The 20516-nt window shown below is 45.8% G+C and overlaps 2 protein-coding genes across 2 annotated transcripts; one reads left to right on the top strand and one right to left on the bottom strand.

The window, feature by feature from the left end:
- The first annotated feature begins 1364 nt into the window (after positions 1 to 1364).
- LOC149277571 (inositol polyphosphate-5-phosphatase A-like) lies at positions 1365 to 14199 on the top strand. The gene is made up of 12 exons (XM_089502715.1): positions 1365 to 1421; positions 2322 to 2422; positions 3533 to 3620; positions 9734 to 9797; positions 10530 to 10633; positions 10960 to 11033; positions 11594 to 11732; positions 12724 to 12798; positions 13131 to 13204; positions 13370 to 13481; positions 13967 to 14035; positions 14146 to 14199. Exons 1-12 carry the CDS (start codon positions 1365 to 1367, stop codon positions 14197 to 14199), a joined length of 1011 nt encoding a protein of 336 aa, XP_089358841.1.
- Positions 14200 to 17373: 3174 nt separating this feature from the next.
- On the bottom strand, positions 17374 to 20516 carry LOC149277570 (homeobox protein Nkx-6.3-like). The gene is made up of 3 exons (XM_089502738.1): positions 20147 to 20516; positions 18049 to 18212; positions 17374 to 17604 (listed from the first exon to the last, which is right to left on the bottom strand). The coding sequence occupies exons 1-3, from the start codon at positions 20514 to 20516 to the stop codon at positions 17374 to 17376; spliced, it is 765 nt and encodes a 254-aa protein (XP_089358864.1).

Below are 20516 nucleotides of genomic sequence, written 5' to 3'. Positions count from 1 at the left end.
GTTTGGTTGATTTGAGTGCTGACACAATGCTCTAGGCTTACTATGGCTTCGTGGGATTTGGTGGGGTCGGCAGGTAAGCGGTGAGATGACCCCCAGAGTATCGCAATCGTCTCTTCTGTTACTGTTGCTAACACAAGCTGTTGTGACAGGGACACCACCGTGGTTATAAATAGGATGTTCCCCTAGGCACAAGACCTTCAATACCCCTCGCTTCTTTTAGTTGTAATAGACTGTCTCGCCTAACAATAAGATCCTTCTAGGCCCCCATGTCAGTAGAATGGCTCAGCTTCAATCACACAGTCAAACACTCTGACTAATGGAAGTCTGTGGAGGAATGGACTTTATTAGCATTGCCGTAAAGAATCGGCTCGGTGCGGTGTCTGAGTTTTTTGGATCAAAAATAGATAAAACCAGGTTTTTTGTCAATGCCGACCTACATTACTGTATACAGCGCTGGGGTTTATGCTTAAGGAGAGTTTTTTTGTCTCCTTTCTCTTAATGAGTCAAGGACTGTGTGTCGGTAGCCAGGGAGGAGCAGCGAGGAACAGTCTGCGTACCAAGCCGAGTCTATCCACCCGAGACACAGCAGAAGGGGTCCGGACCCGCTGATCGGTGCTTTAAGGGGATTGCAGGACCCAGGATCTGCAGAGTGCATGTACGATACGGTGCCGTAAACGACCATCCTTGGTGCTCATTTAGGTAATCAAAGGAGCCTTTTGGGTGATGATAATAGGAGGCATAAGGGACAGATACCTGAGGACATGGGGGAGGGACAGCCACCCGGAGTGAATGGAGTGGGGAGTGTATGAGAGGTGAGCCAGACACCTGGTGTGTGAGAGGGAGGAGCTCACGCTGTAAGACACCTGAGACAGGTAGGAGGAATATGCATGGGGTGACGGGAGGAGAGATGAATGTGACAGATCCCAGGATTTCTATTTAACCGGCACACGGCGACTTTAGGTCACAGCGAGTGCCCTCTGTGTCTGATGAGAGCAACGTTTGGGTCCCCTGCCTGTTGGTCCACGCATTCTTCATCTGCGACCCGCATTATATATCTCAGCCGTGAGTATCATTCTGTGTCCTGTCGCAGTTTGTTTTTTTGGTTAGTTTCCCTGTCCCCCGAGTCATGTGTCTGTGTATAAGGTCCTGCGTCCTGCATTGTTTACTTAGTCCGCTCTGTGTAATAAGCCGTCTCCGCCGTGTCCTGCATGCACTCCGTTCTGTCTGTCGGGTCCCTCCTGTGTTTCCTGTACACTCGTTGTGTTTTGTGTTGTCTTTAGACTCTTGTGCCTCACTCCGTATCTTTAGGTTCCTGTGGCCCCGCGTTGTTTGCATGTGGCCGTTCCTGCCTGTTTTCCTGAGATATGGAGGACCTGGGAGTGCTTCTTATAACGGCTAACATCGGCTCCTTATCAGACCAGGTGAGTATAAAGCGCTGAATGCTTCCTGTACTTTCTACATACTTTTCATTTTAGCCCCCCTTCCCCCATTTACCAAACCCCAGCGTGTAACCACTTCAGCAGCTTAAAAAAAAACCTCTCCCGGTTCTCAAAGTTTCTCTCCCTCCTGTTTTGCATTCTCCGGCTGTCTAGGAAATAGTCAAATGTGTAACCTGATTTGTCTTTTTCCTCCCCCTTCACTGGTAATCCTCGTCAGACACAGATATGCTGATCACCACTTCCTTAATGTTCTTCCCTGCCTCATCGCCCCATACTATATGTTTCTGTACATCGCCGTATTATCCCGCTATTCACTCCCCGGTAAAACTGAAAACAGAACTTCCAAGATGCGTTTATTTTTCTGCGTTCCACTGAGCGATCAGGGATGCCGGTTCCAGCTAACTTTCTGCACTCGGGGATTAGATTCGAGATAAGAACCGTTTGGCCCACCCAGTCTGCTCATTTAAGAGATTAAACCTTACTTGGCCCTTCCAAGCCTATCCCATGCATGTTTTTCCCTTACTGTGTTGACCTCTACCACTTCTGCTGGGAGGTTGTTCTCTTTTTCCGCGGTAAGGAACAAATGAGCGTCAAGTTGTTCATATGACTTTTGCCAAGGTCTTCAAATTCATCTCATTGCAGTGGGTAACGCAAAAGCCCTTTGCCCCTCTGGACAGTGTGTCGAGGGGCATCTCTTTCTATTCTGATGACATTTTTTTAATTAACTTTGTATTCTTTTGTTCCAACAGCCGGGTGAATTTAATCAGCAATGGCTTCAAGAACTTTGTAAGGTACGGTTGATGTCTTGTTGCAGGTGGATACTGACACATTCTGACACAAGGTAAAGACGTTCATTCACTCGCACACTGTTCTCTGTTTCAGACCGTACAGAGACACCAACCGGTCTTCATTAGCCTTCACCTACAGGAGGTTGGAGGAAAGAATTACAAAGACAACATGAAAGCTGCACAAAGCTTCATCAGGTAACACCCATGGCTCTCAATTTAAAGAATCCATCAGATAGGAAATGACCTCCATGGCAATAATACTATTATTCATGCACGGTGCTTCCACCATCACCTGTAAAAGATCATTTAAGGATGTCTCTGCTTGAGCAGAGGTGAGACAATCATAGCCTGTAGCGTGTTGAAGGTTTCTGGTCCGTGCAGCCCTTAGCCCCTGACTCCGCCATTGTCAAGGAGTCTGGAAGGACGTGTTTGAGGACCAGAAAACCTTCGTTGCCTTAGACCTGGAGGGCCGGGGAGGTTTAAACCCGTGTTTTCCAGCACTACGCTGTAATAGTGTTTATAAATTAAGATAAGTATGGGGGTACGTGTGTCAACGTCCTCTGTATCTGCATGATTATCTACCCCCTGTTAGGTTGCTGGTTAGACAGTTTTTGTAAGGGGTGGGATAGAAGGGGAGAGAGAACGTCAGAGCCATTGATCTGCTGCATTGAGTCACAGATCCCATCAGGTGAACCTTTGAACTAAATATGTCTTAATGATTAGCAGACAAAAAGCATATATGTTTTAATTAACAAATTTAGTTAAGGTATTACATGGGCCTGTGACATTCCCAACACATCATACACAAGGCAGACTGCAACGTAGCGCAGAACACGGCCATCAACAATATATCCGGGTATACGGAGACGTAACGCAACAAATACAATACCAGAAACGGCACACCTAAAGCATTACAACCACTCATAGATCTGTACTATAGGAGCTGCCAGCTTTCCGTTCCACCGCATTTTATATTGAGATATTTGTCACTTTAGCATCAAGGTGTTCAGCTCTGAGTTATGTCCTCTCTACCCCAGCTCTCTGTCCACTTACCTCTTACTAAGGGCTGTTTGGGTCTGCATTCACCCTCAAAAAAGGACCAGGTAGCCCACCCTGGGAAGTTTGCAGGTCTGTCTCCACGGGGCGATTATGGGAAGCGATGCCTTGCCCTTTGTTGGTATCAGATTTGATGCCAGAGCTGGAAAATTCGAATTACTAAAAGAAAATGAGGAAAGAGAACGTGGAAGCAGGTAGTAGATGGTTTCAGTGCTGATGGCCAGTCTTATAATGGCTACCTCTTCGCAGGGAGTTGATGCGGAGCGCAGAGCTGTCGGCATATGACCGTACGCTAGCTTTCATTGACAGCGACTTCAATCAGCCTCACCTTTTCACAGTGAGTATACCTGCTCTCCTCTAGAAACCAGAATAAGTTCACAACTCCAAACTTCACAGGAAACTACGTAGTAGATGAAATAATATCTACATAATGTGTCCAAACCCGGCTTTACATTCTGCTGAAGCCCTCGGTTCCTTTCTTCTCGGAGCTCCCCGCGTTCTGAGTTCTTCCGCCGTCTTTTGGAATTCTGATAAGATTTATTTTTATATTATGATAAATGCCGCCCGTTACATGCTGAGTTATCGTTGAAGGTTGTGAAGCGTCGGTGATGCTTGGTGTGTATAGGGAAATAGATGCAAATATATTCCTATCGGGAAATGCTATATCTAAACTTTCAGATGTAGATTGGCTTCAGAAAGTAATATATGAAAATACTTGGCGCTCAACCGGTGTTCTGCGTAAGATCCCCAATGCCTCATTTAGCACTCTCTATTTTTTAATCTCTTTTATGTATATAACTTGATGGAGTGGTCATTTTCTGTACTGTATATATTTTCCTCTTGCGCACTTGAGTGCTGTTTGAGTGTACACTGTCACGTTTGCTCGCTCACTTTCACTTTATTGGATTTTGAATAATAATGCGTTTCGCCTTCCTAAGCTTAGCTTTAGATTTGCTCTCATCTTCCTCATTTTGAGTCTGCTTATAGTTCCTAAAAGCTCGCTTCTTCTCCTTCGGTATATTTGCCACGTCTGCGGAGACCACAGTGGTTTCCTTTTCCTTTTATTGTTACTAACAAGTTTAATGCAATGTTCTGCTGCCTCTATTTGTAAATAGTAAATCCGGCACAGCCTCCTTCCTTGTTGGCTCCTCTACCAACTGCTTAAGAAACGGTCCCTGTAAGGAATCAGGGAAGAGGACGTCAACAAGAACGCCAACTGAGGGCAGTATGGCGGCGCTTTTTTTTTTTTTCTTTCAAATCTCCGTTTTATTAAAAAGATGTCAGCATTGCGTACAGACAGAATAAAATACATCAGGCAATATGACATAACAGAACGTCGTACATCAGACTAGATACAGTCAAGAGAGAAGACAGTACAAATGTGGACCGCAAGCAGCAAAATGTGCCGCATTAGAAGAGCGGTCAGTATACAAGCAACAGTATAATACAAGCAATGGCGCAGATGTAGTGTCACTTGAACCGTCTGTAGGCAGCATTGTTTCGGAGAATATCCAAGTCAAATGTAAACCATAAGAAACAAAGAAAAACAACAATGCAAAAAACAAAGCACGTATCAGCGTGTGTACAGTCAGAAATGCACGTGGATGCGTGGGCGAGTGGAAGAGTGAATTAGTAAAGACGTAAAGTACCGTCAGGAAACGTCCGCAAAATGAAAGTGGTAGGACGAACCATATGCACGGGCAGGGCCGGCAGGGGGAATATGTGGGGGACGAGCTCAAGCGGGGAGAATACCTCTCAGACACCGTCTGAGTCAGGAGGGGCATCAGTAAAGTCCCCCAGTACAGTGCGGAAAGATGGAGAAGCCAGGAACTCCCGCCACGGTAGCCATTTTAACCCGTTTTTATAGCCAAAGCACCTGGAAGTCATGACCAAGTCCTCCATCTGGCAAATAAAGCCTACCTTCTTGAGCCAAACAGAGACGGAGGGGGATCTAGCCTGCCTCCAAAAGCAAGGGACAGTAGCCCTAGCCGCGGCGATAAGATGAATAGTGAGTGATCGCTTATAAACACCCATGCTAAAAGGGGTATAGTGCAGCAACATAGACTCAGGACTGGGTTGGAAATCCGGGTCATCTACTGCCCGGATCACCGCAGCTACAGCCGTCCACAAGGGCTGCACTAGGGGGCAGTGCCACCATAAGTGCAAATAGGTACCTTCGTCAGTCCCACAACGCCAACAGGACGGAGCGACATGCGGGAGGAAGCGATGCAAGTCGGCGGGCACCCTGTACCATCTGGTGAGGAGCTTGTAAGCTGACTCCTGCAATTTACTAGATGTGACCCCTCTAAGGGTGAGCAATATCATCTTGTCCCAATCGTCCTGCTCGAACGTACGGGACAGATCCCTTTCCCACAGACTGAGAAAATATGGTTTCCTATGGGTACGGCAAGACAAAATTTTTTTATAAAGTGTAGAGAGAAGGTGGGAATGTCTGGAGGGATCCATATAAAGTAACTCAAACGCCGTCAGCGGTCTAGTCAAGTCGGAAGCGGGGGACAGGGAGGACAGGAAATGTTTAATCTGGTGATACAGAAAAGTCGCCCCGAAGGGCACGGGCGCATCAGATATAAAATCCGACACGGGGCGAATAAAATTCCCGACGTGAAGATGTATGACGCGGAGCACCATGGCGGCGCTTTTTAAGTGACATCCTCTTCCCTGATTGGAGGATCGGGGACGACATCAGCGCAGCGACATTATTTTGGCGGGAGTTCCTGGTAGGTTATGTCCGCGGAGATGCGGATAAAGAAAGAGGATAATTAAGGATGGAAGATTGAGGAGAGAAGATAGAAGATGTTGAGCGGAAGCAGAAGTGGTCGGCAGAGAAGGTAGATAAACATGCAGAAAGTGTTAGAGAGAGAGAGTGAATGAGAGTGTGTGAATGTGGGCACCAGGTAACAAATTTCATTTCTGAATCAAAAACACCCCTAAATTTTCATCTGAACCGTATGGGCAGGCAATGAATGGGCCAAAAATAAACCAAAAAAAATTGTCAGAATCTTTTGGCCCATTTGCACATGTCTGCTATCTACCCTTTTAATGCTATCGTCACCCTCTCCCCACGCTCTAACCCTCTTTCCCCCCCAGCAAAGAAGTCACCTAGTCACTGTGGTGTAGTCCATCCCTGCTATAGAGTCTGTAGACGACTGCCCAGTTCTCTAAAAACCCCAAATCCCTCCTTACTATACCCGATCTCGCTGCCTCCCTGGTGTAGGGGGTGGAACTTTCCCGAAGTTTGTCCCCTAGTGCCATAAAATCTTTTTTTCAAGTCTGAATGGAGGTCTTCCTGCGGCCCCCGGGTGTACTTTTAAAATGTTATCATATCTCCTCTAAGATACCTTTTTTTTTTTTTTTATGTAAACAAATGTTACTTCTCTCGCCTTTTTTCATAACTAAGGTGCTCCATTCCTCTTATTAGCTTTGTAGCCGCCTCTGCACATTTTCAAGCTCCATTATGTCCTTTTTAAGAACAGGTGCCCAGACTTGCCCCGCATGTTTAATGTGGGGTTGTACCAAGTCGTGCCACCCCTGCAATCTGAACGCACTGCAAGAGCCACTTACAGTTCATGATTTTGGCCATCGGAGGGCAGCACCATCCTTATAAATATATACTGTGTGTGTGTGTGTATGTATATATATGGAGAGAGAGAGAGAGAGAGAGAATATATAGATAGATAGAACATGCAGTCCACATTTAGACCACAATAAGTGGCAATAATGCTTTCAGGCCTTGAAGTGGTTAAATAGGGGATACTGAGTTAATTCTGTTTCAGAATCTTATTGTTTCTCCGTGGCTGTGTGTATGTGACGGTGACATACGTTTCAAACGGTCATAGAGGGGCTCTTATGATCCAAGGAATATAATTAGAGGTGTGACGGGCGGTGGGCTTTACAAAGACTATGACATGACTCTCAACACACAATGCACCTCGCTGGGGGCCCCGGACTATGGTCTGAGTCTGGATGCAGTGCACAATGGGTTAAGTGGTTTTGCACGGATGTCTCCCAAGCACTTTTTGGTTTTACTTGCATTTCGGGCAAGGAGAAATATTTTTTTATGACACCAGCGCTGAGGCCCAAAATGGCTGCACTATTTTATGTTTTGTTTGTCCTCGCACGGGACTGTATTTTTTTTCACAGTGCACATTTTTTTTTTTCATTATTGAAATTTTATTTACAAATTAAAGAGCATGAAAAAGCTACGGCGGAACCGGATCCCGTAAAGATTTGTTTTTCTGATGAGGGAGATGTGGTAACCCTTATGGGGGTGCCCCCCCCCCCTCCAACAACGTGTCCAAAGGTCCGGCCCTCCTGAGGGCTTTTTGGGCTGTGGAAGGAAGAAAGGAGAAGGGGTTTCTTCTTCTTTCAATTTCACATCAAATACATTGACCCCATCATATATCATATATGTGCCTAAGGGAAAGTGTTTTTTTAAATAACTTTATTGTTTGCTTAAAAACACATCTAACTCTGCCTTTTTGTTTGGTAATTAAGATGTTTTTAGTAAGAAGGCTTTTATTGGGCCATCCTATCAAAAAAACCGTAGACTCTCATAAGCTATCGGGACCTCAGAGGTCTCTTCTTCACTGGGACAGGCGCAGACGGATGGGCCAAGGCTATTAAGCCACTAACCACACACACACACATACAGACACACACACCCCCAGCTGTATACTGTCTTTAAACTTTCTGAGCCCCTGAAGTTAGTGTACGATGTGTGTGTGTGAGGCGGGGGTCACATTTATCTCCCCCTCCTGTCTCGGGAAAGTTAATAAATTTAGCTCTAGATTAAAAGTATTGATCCTGTCAGCGGGGTGATAAATACGGGCAGGGAGGGGAATAGAGAGAGGTGTGAGCGAGCGCTCAGAAGTGCGTACGGTGCGTGCGCTGATCAGGGAGATGAGGTGTGAGAGTAAAATGTATGTATATTTTATTTATGTCCCACTGCTGATGCCCGCCGAGCTTTAACCATCTCAGGGCAAGAAGCGTGAGCAGAACACCCGCTGCCACCCATTCTTTACTGATGGCATTTACCGTGCCAATGGGCACATTGTATTAATGTTTTGTGGCCCCACAAACCTCTCTCCCATTCTTCATCCCACTTTTCCCCCCAATGTCACGTTCCCCTTCTCGCCCCGCTGCCCTGTCTTTTCCTACTCATCTGTCGGCATCAGTTGAAATACCTTGTTGCCCTTACTCTTGCCCCACCATTTCCCCCAATGTCTCTTGCTTCGTGCTTCCAATGGCAGTCTCAGGCTGCCTATGCTCCTCTCTCCCCTAGTAGACTGTCCCTGGGCTGTGCCCACCTTGCCCTGGCGTGCTGTCTCCCTTCCTGGTTGGCAGTCTCAGTGCTGTCTGTCAGTCCGCCAGGCAACTGTCTCTCTCTCTCTCTCTCTATCCTTCCAATCAGCTGCCTCTCTGTCAGGAAGCCACGCTCTCCCCAGACTCGCCTGTCTCTCTCTCCAGCGCCCGGTTATTAACGCTCTTTTGATGGGTCATTATTTGGTACTCTATATTTTTCCGATGCTCTCGTGCGAGACTCTGATTTATTAACATGTCTGTGAGTCTGATGGTCACCCCCTCCTGCAGCATATCGCTCCATTAACCTCTCGCTTGCAGGATATCTGTGTTAACCCTTCACTTGTTGTTATATGCTGGACTTTTTGGGAGATGTTTCCCCGATCTTCTTGCCCATATATTGTTACTCCTCTACCACAGCATGCCTTCTTATTCCCTCCCTCCATCCAAACCTCTTTGCCTTCCCCTCAATCCACCTTTATCCAGTACGAGGTCCCCAGTGCAATACTTGGGCTGTGGACACGCTCCACTTTTAGTATTAGTAGTAGAATCCTGGAGCTGTCTCCCAGCAGAAAAGGCAGATGCAATAATATTGACCCAGCGGATCGATCTAAAGGGGTTAGAGTAGGTGAGCATCTTCTGTGAGTAGAAGCGAGAGTCCGGCATTGAGCAGGGTGCGAGTTTTTAAGCTCGGCAGGAGAGGGGCCGGTTTGTACGGGGCAAGCTGCTTTTTTACTTAAATTTCTTTGTATCCCGGCATTCTCCCCCCCCTCCTTCCCCGCCTGTCTCAGTGGTATCCCTCTCTGACATCGCTCCAGACAGCTGTTAAACGACTTAATCTCTTAAAAATAGTTTTAATTTTCTACCTCTTATTGATCGCCGGCTCCCAATTAATCAGCCGAGTGGAGCTGTGAGGGAGGGGAGGGCCGTGATGCCCCCTAGGACTAGCTTGGGAAGAAGTGTGGGGGGGGGGGGGCACCTACATACTCATCTACCAACGAGAATGATAGCAAGCTCTGGTGCATGTCTTATTAACCCTCAATGATCCAGAGACCTCCACTATTAACCCTTACTGTGCAGGGGAGCTGGTAATGTCGACGCATTAACCCCTTTCTCTCCTCTGTTCTGCAGGCTCTTGGATCCGTCTATTTTATACACGAATCTCTGCGTAGAATTGAAATCTATGATTTCCAAGGTAAGAAATGCCTCGGTTGACGTTGGGGGGTAATCTGGCGGTGCCCATTATAGGAAGGAGAAGTTTCCAGCGGCAGTGTGTGATTAGGAACCTGGTGATGCCCATGTTTGTCGAGGGGGATGCCCGGGGGTCCTCTGGTGTCACACCGCTGTGTTTGTTAGGGGGCTGGCAACACCATTGTTTGTGTGAAGGGGGAAGCTGTAATGCCAGGACTCTGGGACTGCTAGGTCCCAATGGTATCGGTTGGCGCTGTCAGTATGAGGCTGAGGGGTTAGGCTGGTACCGTCACACAGGCCGTGTTAGTTTGGGAAATGCTTGCTTACTGGCAGTATTGATTGCCTGCACCATGTGCGAAGAGGCTGGAACGGGCTCTTTCTTGCACCATTAAAGGCAGGCTGGCATCGTCCATACTCTGTAACATGAACGATGGCATTGATGTAAGATGGAGGCCGGCGTTGTCCCTGCCCGTACTGTGTAAGATGGAAGCCGGCGTTGTCCCTGCCCGTACTGTGTAAGATGGAGGCCGGCGTTGTCCCTGCCCGTACTGTGTAAGATGGAGGCCGGCGTTGTCCCTGCCCGTACTGTGTAAGATGGAGGCCGGCGTTGTCCCTGCCCGTACTGTGTAAGATGGAGGCCAGCGTTGTCCCTGCCCGTACTGTGTAAGATGGATGCTGCCGTTGCTTCCGCCGCCACCATGTGAGTGTCAGCTCTTTATCTGCTCTTCTTTTACAGAGGGGCAGTTTTTGCCTGTCATTGGCCAAGTTGCGTGGTCAGGATCTCTTGGAGATTGCCCCAACGTGCAGAAGGAGAGATTCCCTCAGGACTTCTGGTCGGAGGTAAACACTGCGTTCCGCTAAACGGCGTTTTCTGTTACGGACATTTCAAAAAACTAAGTTCATTTCATGGACAGCGTGAACCCTGACAGTCTCAGAATGTTACCGGACTATCGCTTTACCCGTTATATCTGCTCCATATGGGACTAATTTGTGACGGAACTTGTGCCGTGTGGTTGGTTAATGGTGGAGCGTCTGAAAAATGTATACTGCAGGACTGCATTAAGTCAGTCGTGCCCTGTGTGACAATACATTGATTATTAGAACCCTTAAAGCGGTGGGATGGTCACCTTATGTCCACTTAATAATGTGCTCTTGTTTAACTTCAGTTTCCATGGACACGCAAAGGATTCATGAGGACGCGCTGGCAAATAGATGACCGGTACGTGGACGCCCCCTTCCGGTATCAGACATTGGTGTCATTAAGCAAATAAGAGGTGCGCATTCTGGCGCGGCCCACAGGCAATCGCTGTAGTAAGGGTCATTGTGGTGACACGGTGCGGCAATCAGGATGATGGATGTGTTTGTGTTCCGCCGTATCTCTGCTAATGATTTACCCTTGATCCCGATGCTTACCTGAGCCCCGCTCCCGCATGCACACCCACAATGGCGTCCTTTCCATTACAGGATACACTCCCCTCGCACACCCTGGCACACCTCTTACTTAACCTTCCCCCTATACACACATCAGAGTTTCCACTTTATGATTATCAATGCACTTTCATTATAAAACACGGTGTCTTCTCGCCATGCTTCCCTCTTGTATGCCCCTGCTCCTGTCTCTTTAATAACTTTCTTTCCACTAGCACGGTGGCCACATTTTGCCAGCATGGGACTTCGCCAATGAACCCCTACTGTGTACGTCTCTGCTTTCCTAAACGTTTTGACTCTCCTCTAGGCTTCCAGCGTACCTACTAATGGAATACTACCAGCTGTAATGGTCCTTCTTTTCCCCTTCTTCAGGACGTTTGACCTTGTGAACCTTCACCTATTTCATGATGCCTCAAATCTTGTGTCATCTGACCGTTCCCCTTCTGTGTATAGCTCCAACCGGAGGAAAGCCTTGGAACACATCCTAACCAGGTACCCGGCATTGGGCCATGTAAGTATTTCAATCAAGAGGTTCTCTCGGAGCTGCCATGAAAGTTACGATGGCTGCCCAGATACAGATACCATCGATCCATCGCCTCCTACTTAATGAGGGGCCTCTGTTACCCCACTGAATGATTATGTGGTAGGAATGGGATGACGTTACGAGCCCCGTCTTTTCCCCTCTATCTCTTGAGTTGTTCTTGGTTACTTCCCGCTAACTTCTAACTTTGCTGCTTTCCTTTTTAATTCTCTTTGTCCAGGATACAGGACAGTTGTGACGTACCATTTTTCCTTTTTGGAGATTTTAATTTTCGCTTGGATTTGAAAAGCCTCATCTTGGTAAGACTGCCGTGTGATTAGTTATACGATGATCTGTATCCATCGGATATATAATATCTCGGCCTATCGTACGTACTGGGTGATGAGATGAGTGTCTGCTTGCAGGAGCAGGGCTGGGATCTTAAGACCGGTAGGGAGTCGGATGGAAAGACTGTTGAGTATGAACAAGATGGAGAGGTAACAGACTGAGGTTTATTTCTATACGTGTGACCACTCTCCTATCTGTCAGGACATGACCCCCATTACACTCCCCACCCTTCTATCATCCGCCAAGCAGGCCAGGCTAGTCCATAAACAGAAGGCAACATTGTAACCGACCCTAGATCCATTCTTTCCACGATCGGTTCCTTCTTCTGACCAACTGTTGATTTCCTGATTGCTTATCTGATATCTTTTGTCCCTTCCTGCTTCCTCACTCGTTTTTTCTTTTTTCTTTACCTTTAGCTTTTTATTGTCTGTCCTAAACACACCTTAATTCCTGCCTCTATGTCCTCTACCTATCTCTCTCTCTCTCCTCCATGTTCCTATGGTCCCTGTGTCTGTCTCTTCCCTTTCATCCCTCACCTTGAACCCACGTCTTCCGCCTAACAGCTTTCTCACGATGCCTGGATACTCAACTGCCCTCCCAGAACCCAATCCCCCCTCTCATTCTGCCCTTCAAGGTGAGGCTGATAATGCAGGGGAAACACTTTGAACATCATAATGTGACGATCCTTCAGGAAGACAGCGGGCGATCAGTGAGTATAGACTCTGTGGGTCCGCACGAGGTGGGATTACTGCTGTGATGCTTTGCCGCAGGGAACTATTGATACGAAAGAAGGCTAATTCTAAGGTTCCGACAATCATGATAATTATGGAGGAACGAGACCTGGAATGAGCTCTGTGTAGAGATTCACTTACGTTTTGGTTGTAAAAAGAATATGGAGTTGAACAGAACCTTAATATTTTTTGTATTTCGTTTAATGAGGATTTCATGCTTTGAGTGCTGGGTGAGTAAGCAGGAGACGGTTGAGTCAGACAGTGCAAGTATCTGGCATGCGATGGGTTAATGTTTCTCTTTTGCTCCTAGCTGCTCCCTTATGACTCCGAACCTCTCCCCTTCCTGAGTATCCTCGCTGAGCTGCCCGTATCCTTTCCTCCCAGGTATGTAGTGGCCGGTTAGACGGTCTGCAGCTTGTTAACCCCGATGTCCGGTCTCCTTGCAGTAGCACCATAAGGCTCCAAGGATCTCAGGTTATTGTGTGTGCGCTATTGTGTGTGCGCTATTGTGTGTGCTATTGTGTCTGTTATTGTGTGTTTTTGTCCCAGTTACCCATACAGTGAGATGGTAACGAGACCCTCAGAGTTCATGGGGACCCGCTGCCCTGCCTGGTGTGACCGTGTCCTCATGTCACATTCTGCCAGAGCTTTCCTGAACAAGGTAAGGACCCTCAGCACCCACATTCCCTCATTACCCTTACTAAGCCCCTTATAGACTTTATTTGCCCCTCTACACCCCAAAGTGACCCCTGTCTTTTGCCATTACCTATTTCTCCTATTCACCTGTCCATCTGCAACCATACTTTATATAAGATTCCTTCTCCTTTTCTCCCTCCGGTTTTCTTGTTTGTTATAATTTTTCTTTTATAGTGTCTTACGGACCCTCTTTTGTTTCTCCTATCACCATGTTTCTGCTTTTATGCAGTTCCCCAACATTTTTCCTTTCCCCCTTTCTCTCTATACTCCCAACTCCCCTCCATTGCTCTTTCCTAGTTTTTTGCTATTATTTCCTAGGTCACATTCTGTTTGCCCTCCAGTGTTTGCCCCTCTCCTGTAACGCTCTACACTCCTCCTCACCTATCTTTCACGCAAGCTCCTCAGCTTTCCAGTTCCCCTCCTATGTTCCATGATCTTTGCATTCTATAGGGGAATGAAGGGCAGAGCCGTGTAAAATATGACCGAGTTGGCGCAGACGTGTGTATGGGGGATCACAAGGTAAGTAGGGGGCTTTTGAACCTCATCATTGTAATGATATTCACATCAACGGACAACTGTTTCTATACGACGACTGGTAATTACGTTGTGGTGTCTTCTCCTCCCTCCAGCCAGTGTACCTTTATTTTGAGATGGCGAGACCCTCTAAGCCGCCTGCGGATTGACATGTAAGAAACAACCGGCTCCTGAGTATCTCCCACTAATGTCTGTGACCGTCTTAGCTCACGGATAGACATATGTCACATACGTTGCACATATTTGTTTTATTGGTGATCCAACGGGCTGGGCCTGTATAGAAGTCCAATGCCGGTTTTAAGCACCGCAGAATAGTTATAGAGTTGAATTATTCCGTTGCTGTTATTTATCTTAGTTTGTTACATCTATATAAAAGGTTTTTAGTGTAAATTCACGGTGTGATTTTTATCATACGTTATGTGTGAAGGTGTATGGAAAAAATAATGTAGTCTTGATGAACTGAAAGCCAAATCATTGGGAAGGGAGCAAGCAGGTCAGATGAGGTCACGGTTCAGCTCAAGCTAATATAAAATATATAGAAATATAGAATATGATGGCAGATCAGACCCATTCGGCCCATCTTGCCTTTTTTTTTTTTTTATGATGATCAGTCGTTGGTCTCGTTTTATATTCAGGAGCCATATGCCTATCCCATCCATGTTTAAATTCCCTTACTGTATCAGCATTTACCTCTTCTGCTGGGAGGCTGTTCCATTTATCTGCCACACTCTCTGAAATGTAAAACTTCCTTACGTTACACGTGAACCTCTGACCCGCTAGTTTTGGATTAGGACCTCTTCTAACATTCCTCCTTATTTGAGATCATCGTCCCTCCTGTACTTGATTGTGAACTAAAATAAACACCTTTTAGTGATGTGAATCACCTAGCGTTTGTCTTCCTGGGTATCACAGAGTGTGAGAGTTGGGCAGATGGTTGGGTGGAATTAATTGTTTTTACATACATTGGGTGGAATAAAAATCTAAACACAGATAATGCAGACAATATGCTTTGACTTTTATATAGAATACATGCTGCACCTTCTTCTGTGAAGAGCAGTCATATTCTCCGCCGCCTAAAATAATGTTCTAGTAAAAATACTAAAGCTCCACTAATTCTCTGAGTGGATTATAAATGGTACTTTGCATTTTAGGCTGGATTGTTTATGTCCCAGAGGCAACATCGCAAACCAGATTTAATACTCATTTTTCTATAGATCCATACATTTTCTAAGGGTTCTGGTATAATGGTGAAGATATCATTTTTCACGCCTTAGACACCTGCCCCGTGTCCTGTCTGGATGACAGACTTAGCTTAATCATCTGGACGTCGGATATTCGCTGTTCTACAACCCATCCATAACCTCCTGAAGTGAGCGGCTTCTGTGCGCAGATGGTTAAGTTGTCCTTTTATTATGTATTGAAATAACTGGCTGCATCCACTGGAAATGTTACCTCTTGACCACTACGGGAGATCAACTTAAAGTCTTAGGTAATAGGTTTGGATGACATCATCACCAGGGTCACCCGTTGGAATTGTGGGGCTCTGTTTCTCAGCCTATTTTGTTAGGTGGGTAAGATCTTGCTCTTTCCCCATTTTTATGGTCCTTCTGTCTCCTCTTGCCTTAATACCCTCTTTTCTCTCTTATCTATCCATTCTCCAATACCTTGCCTTTGCCTTCCATTATATGTTTTAAGCCCCCCTATTTGTGATCAACTTTTGACCCCAATGGGCTTTACCTTTAACACCTTCCTCTGTCTTCAGTACCCCCAACCAGCCAGACCCCCATTATGCCAGCTGCGGGGATCCCAGGGGGGGTGCAGTTCCTGCGGGTCCCTGCTGTCCTGTGGGGCTGTTTGCTCTGCTGGTCTACAGTACCAGGGTTGTTGAGGATTAATTCCTTCACATTCACCAGCGTGCATTCATCTGCTTACACAAAGTGATCTATTCTTTCCAAACTAATGCAACATCTCGCCCTCTGAATACAAGTGACCCCTCTTGCCGTTGGAAGTGTTGAAAGTTATATCCATATTAATTTTACTTTATAAAGTCAGCCATGATCAAGAGAACGTTTGTGCCCCAATCCTAGTGCCCGCAGATTATGTGGGAATGATTCTATGTCTTTTCACCTACTCATCACTAAGCATCATGGTAAATACAGGTCTGTGTGTCATGGAGACCTTCATATTCCAAGTGCTTGCAGATCATTGAATTATATGATTACCATGATGAATGTTACTTCTTTTTACATGAATGCAGGTGTGTGGGTGACTTGCAGGCTTGGTCATCTGGAACAGATCAGTGTCTAATGCCAGTTACTAAGTACATATATCTTTTGGGTGAGCGGAATCTCCCCAAATCCGATCTCATTCCGCTGGGTTTTATCAAACTTGCAGATAACTTTTTGAAAGACAACATGGTTAACAAGGGATTTAGGATAAGTATAGCCGAGCGGTGTGACATTTTATACCCCCCCCCGAGCACATATTGTGTAAAGCCGTATCTTGCACGTTTATGCGGCGTGTCCCTGTCATTGCTATCTAACCCTGCTTATCGACTCATTAGGGTAAATTACCACTTCCCCCCCGGCCATTATACTATTCACACCCTTGTGTGTCCATATAACTTAACACATTCGAGGCCACATTCACGCAACTAATGGTGTGTGAACTTTTAATAAGCTTTACAGACACATAGTTAAATATGTAATTTGTGGAGGTCCGAAGGAATCGCTGTTCCTCAAACCTGATTGAGAAGCTTTTCTGTTATAATGTCCAGGAGAGTTTTTTTCCGTGAAACACAGATGATTATTCTGATGTGTCAACCAGGGCTTTGGATTTTCTTAAATATGGTCTTTGCCTTAACAGTCCTTAGCTGGCCTTTACAGTCCTTAGCTGGCCTTTACAGTCCTTAGCTGGCCTTTACAGTCCTTAGCTGGCCTTTACAGTCCTTAGCTGGCCTTAACAGTCCTTAGCTGGCCTTAACAGTCCTTAGCTGGCCTTAACAGTCCTTAGCTGGCCTTAACAGTCCTTAGCTGGCCTTAACAGTCTTTCGGTATCTCCTGGCTACTTCAAACTGTTAAAATGAGCATTTAGGTGATGTTTCAAGAGGCAGAATTCGCCGTACTTTTGTTGTTGCCTAAATAGTGTCACATAATCGATGTTTTACAAAGCAGTTTTGATAATGACAATACTTATAATATTAGACTTAGATTTTTAGAGGCTTGCGAGGAGCGAAGGAGGAACCTTATTACGTTTGAAAGGACCAGTTTTTTGTTCTCCCTCTCAAAGCCAACGGTGAACTTTTTTGGAGGACTCTTTCAAAGTCATAGGTTGTGGGGCGTCAGGCTGAGCACAGAGAAGGCTGCCCGGTGTTTTCGCAGCAAGAGCCTGATCTTTTCGTCGTCCGAGTCTGGATCCAGTGGCTTACAGTACTCATCGTCTTCGTTCTCAGATGGGGTTAGTTCTCCGGGAGCCCTAGAGGTTACTGACGGGAGGCCGGAGGGGTCTGTAGAACATTTCTTCCTCCACTTTGTGCGACGGTTCTGAAACCAGACCTGGTGGAGCATATGTTTACATCGCAATTAAAGATCAGCTTGAGAAGAACTTCATTATGCTTGTTCATGATCTGTCTTTCCTATTCATACTGCTTATGATGGGTGACTTCATAATTATATTACCTGTTTGATATATGGGATATGTGGTCGGTGTTTGGCACTCGCCTACTTCTCTTTCACTCCCACCCCATTTAAAATGCATTATGGGTAGCCTCACCTCCCTAACTTGCCCCCTACCCCCTCTCACCTCCCATAAGAAGCAGAAGCAGGAGAAGGGAGTTCAGGAGGAACACACCATGCATGTTCAAGCTAGTGAGGGCTCGAAAACCCATGCATGCGTTCTCATGGCAAGCAAGTCAACTTTCTTGCAAGATCTTAAACTGTAAACACCTTCTTATGAGACCATTAGCCCCTTTTTTTGTATTTGATGTAGGTCTGACTCACCTTGACTTGAGATTCGCTCATGCCCAAACTGAAGGCTAGTCTTGCCCGTTCTGGACCAGCGAGGTATTTGGTCTGTTCAAAGGTCTTCTCCAGGGCAAATATCTGATGGCCTGTGAACGTGGGGCGAGTGTGCTTCTTACGCGTAGTCATTTCTGTGCTCCCCACTGGGGCTGTTGAGCAATAAGAAGCAAAATGTTTAATTACCATTAATTGGGGGCAGCTTAATGGAAACACAAAACAATGCGAGAGAGTGGATCCTGCACCATTATGATGGACACCAAGCATATGAGATGGGTGTTCCTAATGTTCCCAAGCTATTGGAAATGCTGAAAACTCTAATAAAATGGGTAGAACGTAGGTGTGATAAAAAAAAAAGTTGGCTCATGGCCAGAAAAAAGCTAAATTATCATAAAACCGTGTCTGGTTTATGGGTTATTTAGCCTGACATGTATTATCTAAAAGATAATAGCAGGCTGGCAGTCAGAATGACCTCCTCCTCTGCAGATGATCGCCTTGGCGTTGCTCAAAGTTCTTTGTGGTTCCACCGAGAGGGACTTGGGCAGAGGTGCTGCTGAATTATACAGGATCCGGGGTGTTTGCCCCTACTCAGTTTGAACATCCAAAAATCGTATACACTGTATCACCACAGCTCCTAATAGAATGTTCCTGGACCATTCCATTGGTTGCTATGGTGATAAGACCTCTTTTGAAGTGATGTCTGAATCGCGATGCGAGGAAGCATTTTAATAATATGTAGGTATAATAGGTATAGAATTGTATATGTTGGCTGTAGAAAGGAAAAGAGCGATCTTGGTAAATATGGTGCCTTTATTGGCTAACTCAATATACAATAGATTGTAAGCCTTTGGGACTAGTTCTCTCATATACCTAAAGAGGAGACCTAGGCTATAAATTTTGCAACCGATTATACTTTAGAAATCATTGAACTTCACAACGTAAAATAGGAAGAAAGGACCAACCTAGGTGCCTAATGCACAGATAATCCGGAGTTTAACCGTTTACTACTGATTACGCAGGTCGCCCTCAGTATATCTGTTCAAAAACCTCATTTAATTGGCTCTACGTTACACGGGGCAACTAAACTCTTATTGACACACAAACTCCACATAAACTAAACTCTTATTGCCCCATAAACTAAACTCTTATTGCCCCGGGGCTGGCCTTTCACAATGCACGGTAAACTTGGTGAGTAGGATTGCCCCCCCCGTCCTCCGCAATCCCATTTACAGCAAATATACACACGCGTGTGGTCCCTCCGTGAATGTGTTGGGCATGACTATACAATGTACGCATCATTCGTTATTCGTTAAATGTATTATTATTCTATATAGCCGCATGATTTACGTGGGCTCCAAATTCCCCTCATAACGTATAGTCCAAACTCACAGATTAGTAAAAAAAAACCCTAAAGCCAGGCTTTAATGCAGCGTTCCCTGTACTGATATGATTATATGTATCATCATCACAACTCCATCAGCCTTTTATAAGAATGGAATTCCTGCGTCATTATATACATTAAAAGTGTTAATATTTGTATATGTAGCAATCTGTCCTACGCTGATGGGCTCTGTGTTGTTATTACGCAGAAGGGTGATATTATAGGTACCTGTTTAAATGGCGACCCATGCGGAACCCGTAAAACATAAGCATACCAGCTTAATATGACACAAGAGCCCATATTACAGGGATGGCTTGCTACGGGAACTTGGTGAATGCAGTGAATATTACACAGGTCAAAAGACGCACTCACTTGTGTAATAGTTTGGTTAAAACGTACATTGATATATTTATCCTGACATATGATACAGAACAAGGGGACTCAGTCGATCTATTACATGTTTTTATCTTTTTATTCATCCTATTCCTAGAGTATTCTATGTTCGCAAATAGTTATAACATTAAAAAGAGTTTTCTCTAATATTTTGCCATAAATTTAGCTCCTGAGTTTCCATATCGCATTGTCTCAAGTTCTTCATATTTCCTCCCCTTTCGCCAGTCTGTCCGACCACCAAGTCCATGTTCCCAACTATTACCTCCATAGCATTCTTCCTTCACCCCTTCCCAAATTTTCACTTACCGTTGTTCAGAGTTCCACTTCCTCCTCTCCATTCCTGTCCAATTTCTGCCCATTCTCCTTGACTCTGGTTGCTGTATGGGCTTCCACTCTTGGCCACGATGCAACCTTGGTCTCCATAACAGCTACCCGGGGCTGAAGCCCTTCCATATGCTGGCATAGCCGGGTATCTTGTTAACATCCCACCATGTGGAGGGGGTAAGGGTCTGCTGAGGATATCAGAAATACCATGGGGTGTCCCTGAAGGAAGGTGACATCCCAATAGAGATGGACTCAGCTTGTGGAAGGTGGCATGTGTTGAGAACTGACACCCAGGGGTTTTCATTTCAGAGTACGGAGGCAGCATTAATGCTCCTGCGTGGCGAGTCTCCAT

This window comes from Sceloporus occidentalis, unplaced genomic scaffold, assembly GCF_023333645.1.
Source record: "Sceloporus occidentalis isolate IW3139 unplaced genomic scaffold, rSceOcc1.0.p SCAF_209, whole genome shotgun sequence".
NCBI lineage: Eukaryota > Metazoa > Chordata > Lepidosauria > Squamata > Phrynosomatidae > Sceloporus > Sceloporus occidentalis.
This window is presented reverse-complemented; position numbering and strand designations above follow the sequence as displayed.

Excerpts from the sequence above, each read along its gene's own strand:
- LOC149277571 (XM_089502715.1), top strand. The coding sequence starts at position 1,365 with ATGGAGGACCTGGGAGTGCTTCTTATAACGGCTAACATCGGCTCCTTA. Across the intron at positions 3,621-9,733 it reads ATCAGCCTCACCTTTTCACA|GCTCTTGGATCCGTCTATTT; the intron begins GTGAGTATACCT and ends TCTGTTCTGCAG. Across the intron at positions 10,634-10,959 it reads CTCAGGACTTCTGGTCGGAG|TTTCCATGGACACGCAAAGG; the intron begins GTAAACACTGCG and ends GTTTAACTTCAG.
- LOC149277570 (XM_089502738.1), bottom strand. The coding sequence starts at position 20,516 with ATGGAGACTCGCCACGCAGGAGCATTAATGCTGCCTCCGTACTCTGAA. Across the intron at positions 18,213-20,146 it reads AAGTGGAACTCTGAACAACG|TGGGGAGCACAGAAATGACT; the intron begins GTAAGTGAAAAT and ends CAACAGCCCCAG. Across the intron at positions 17,605-18,048 it reads TGAGCGAATCTCAAGTCAAG|GTCTGGTTTCAGAACCGTCG; the intron begins GTGAGTCAGACC and ends ATGCTCCACCAG.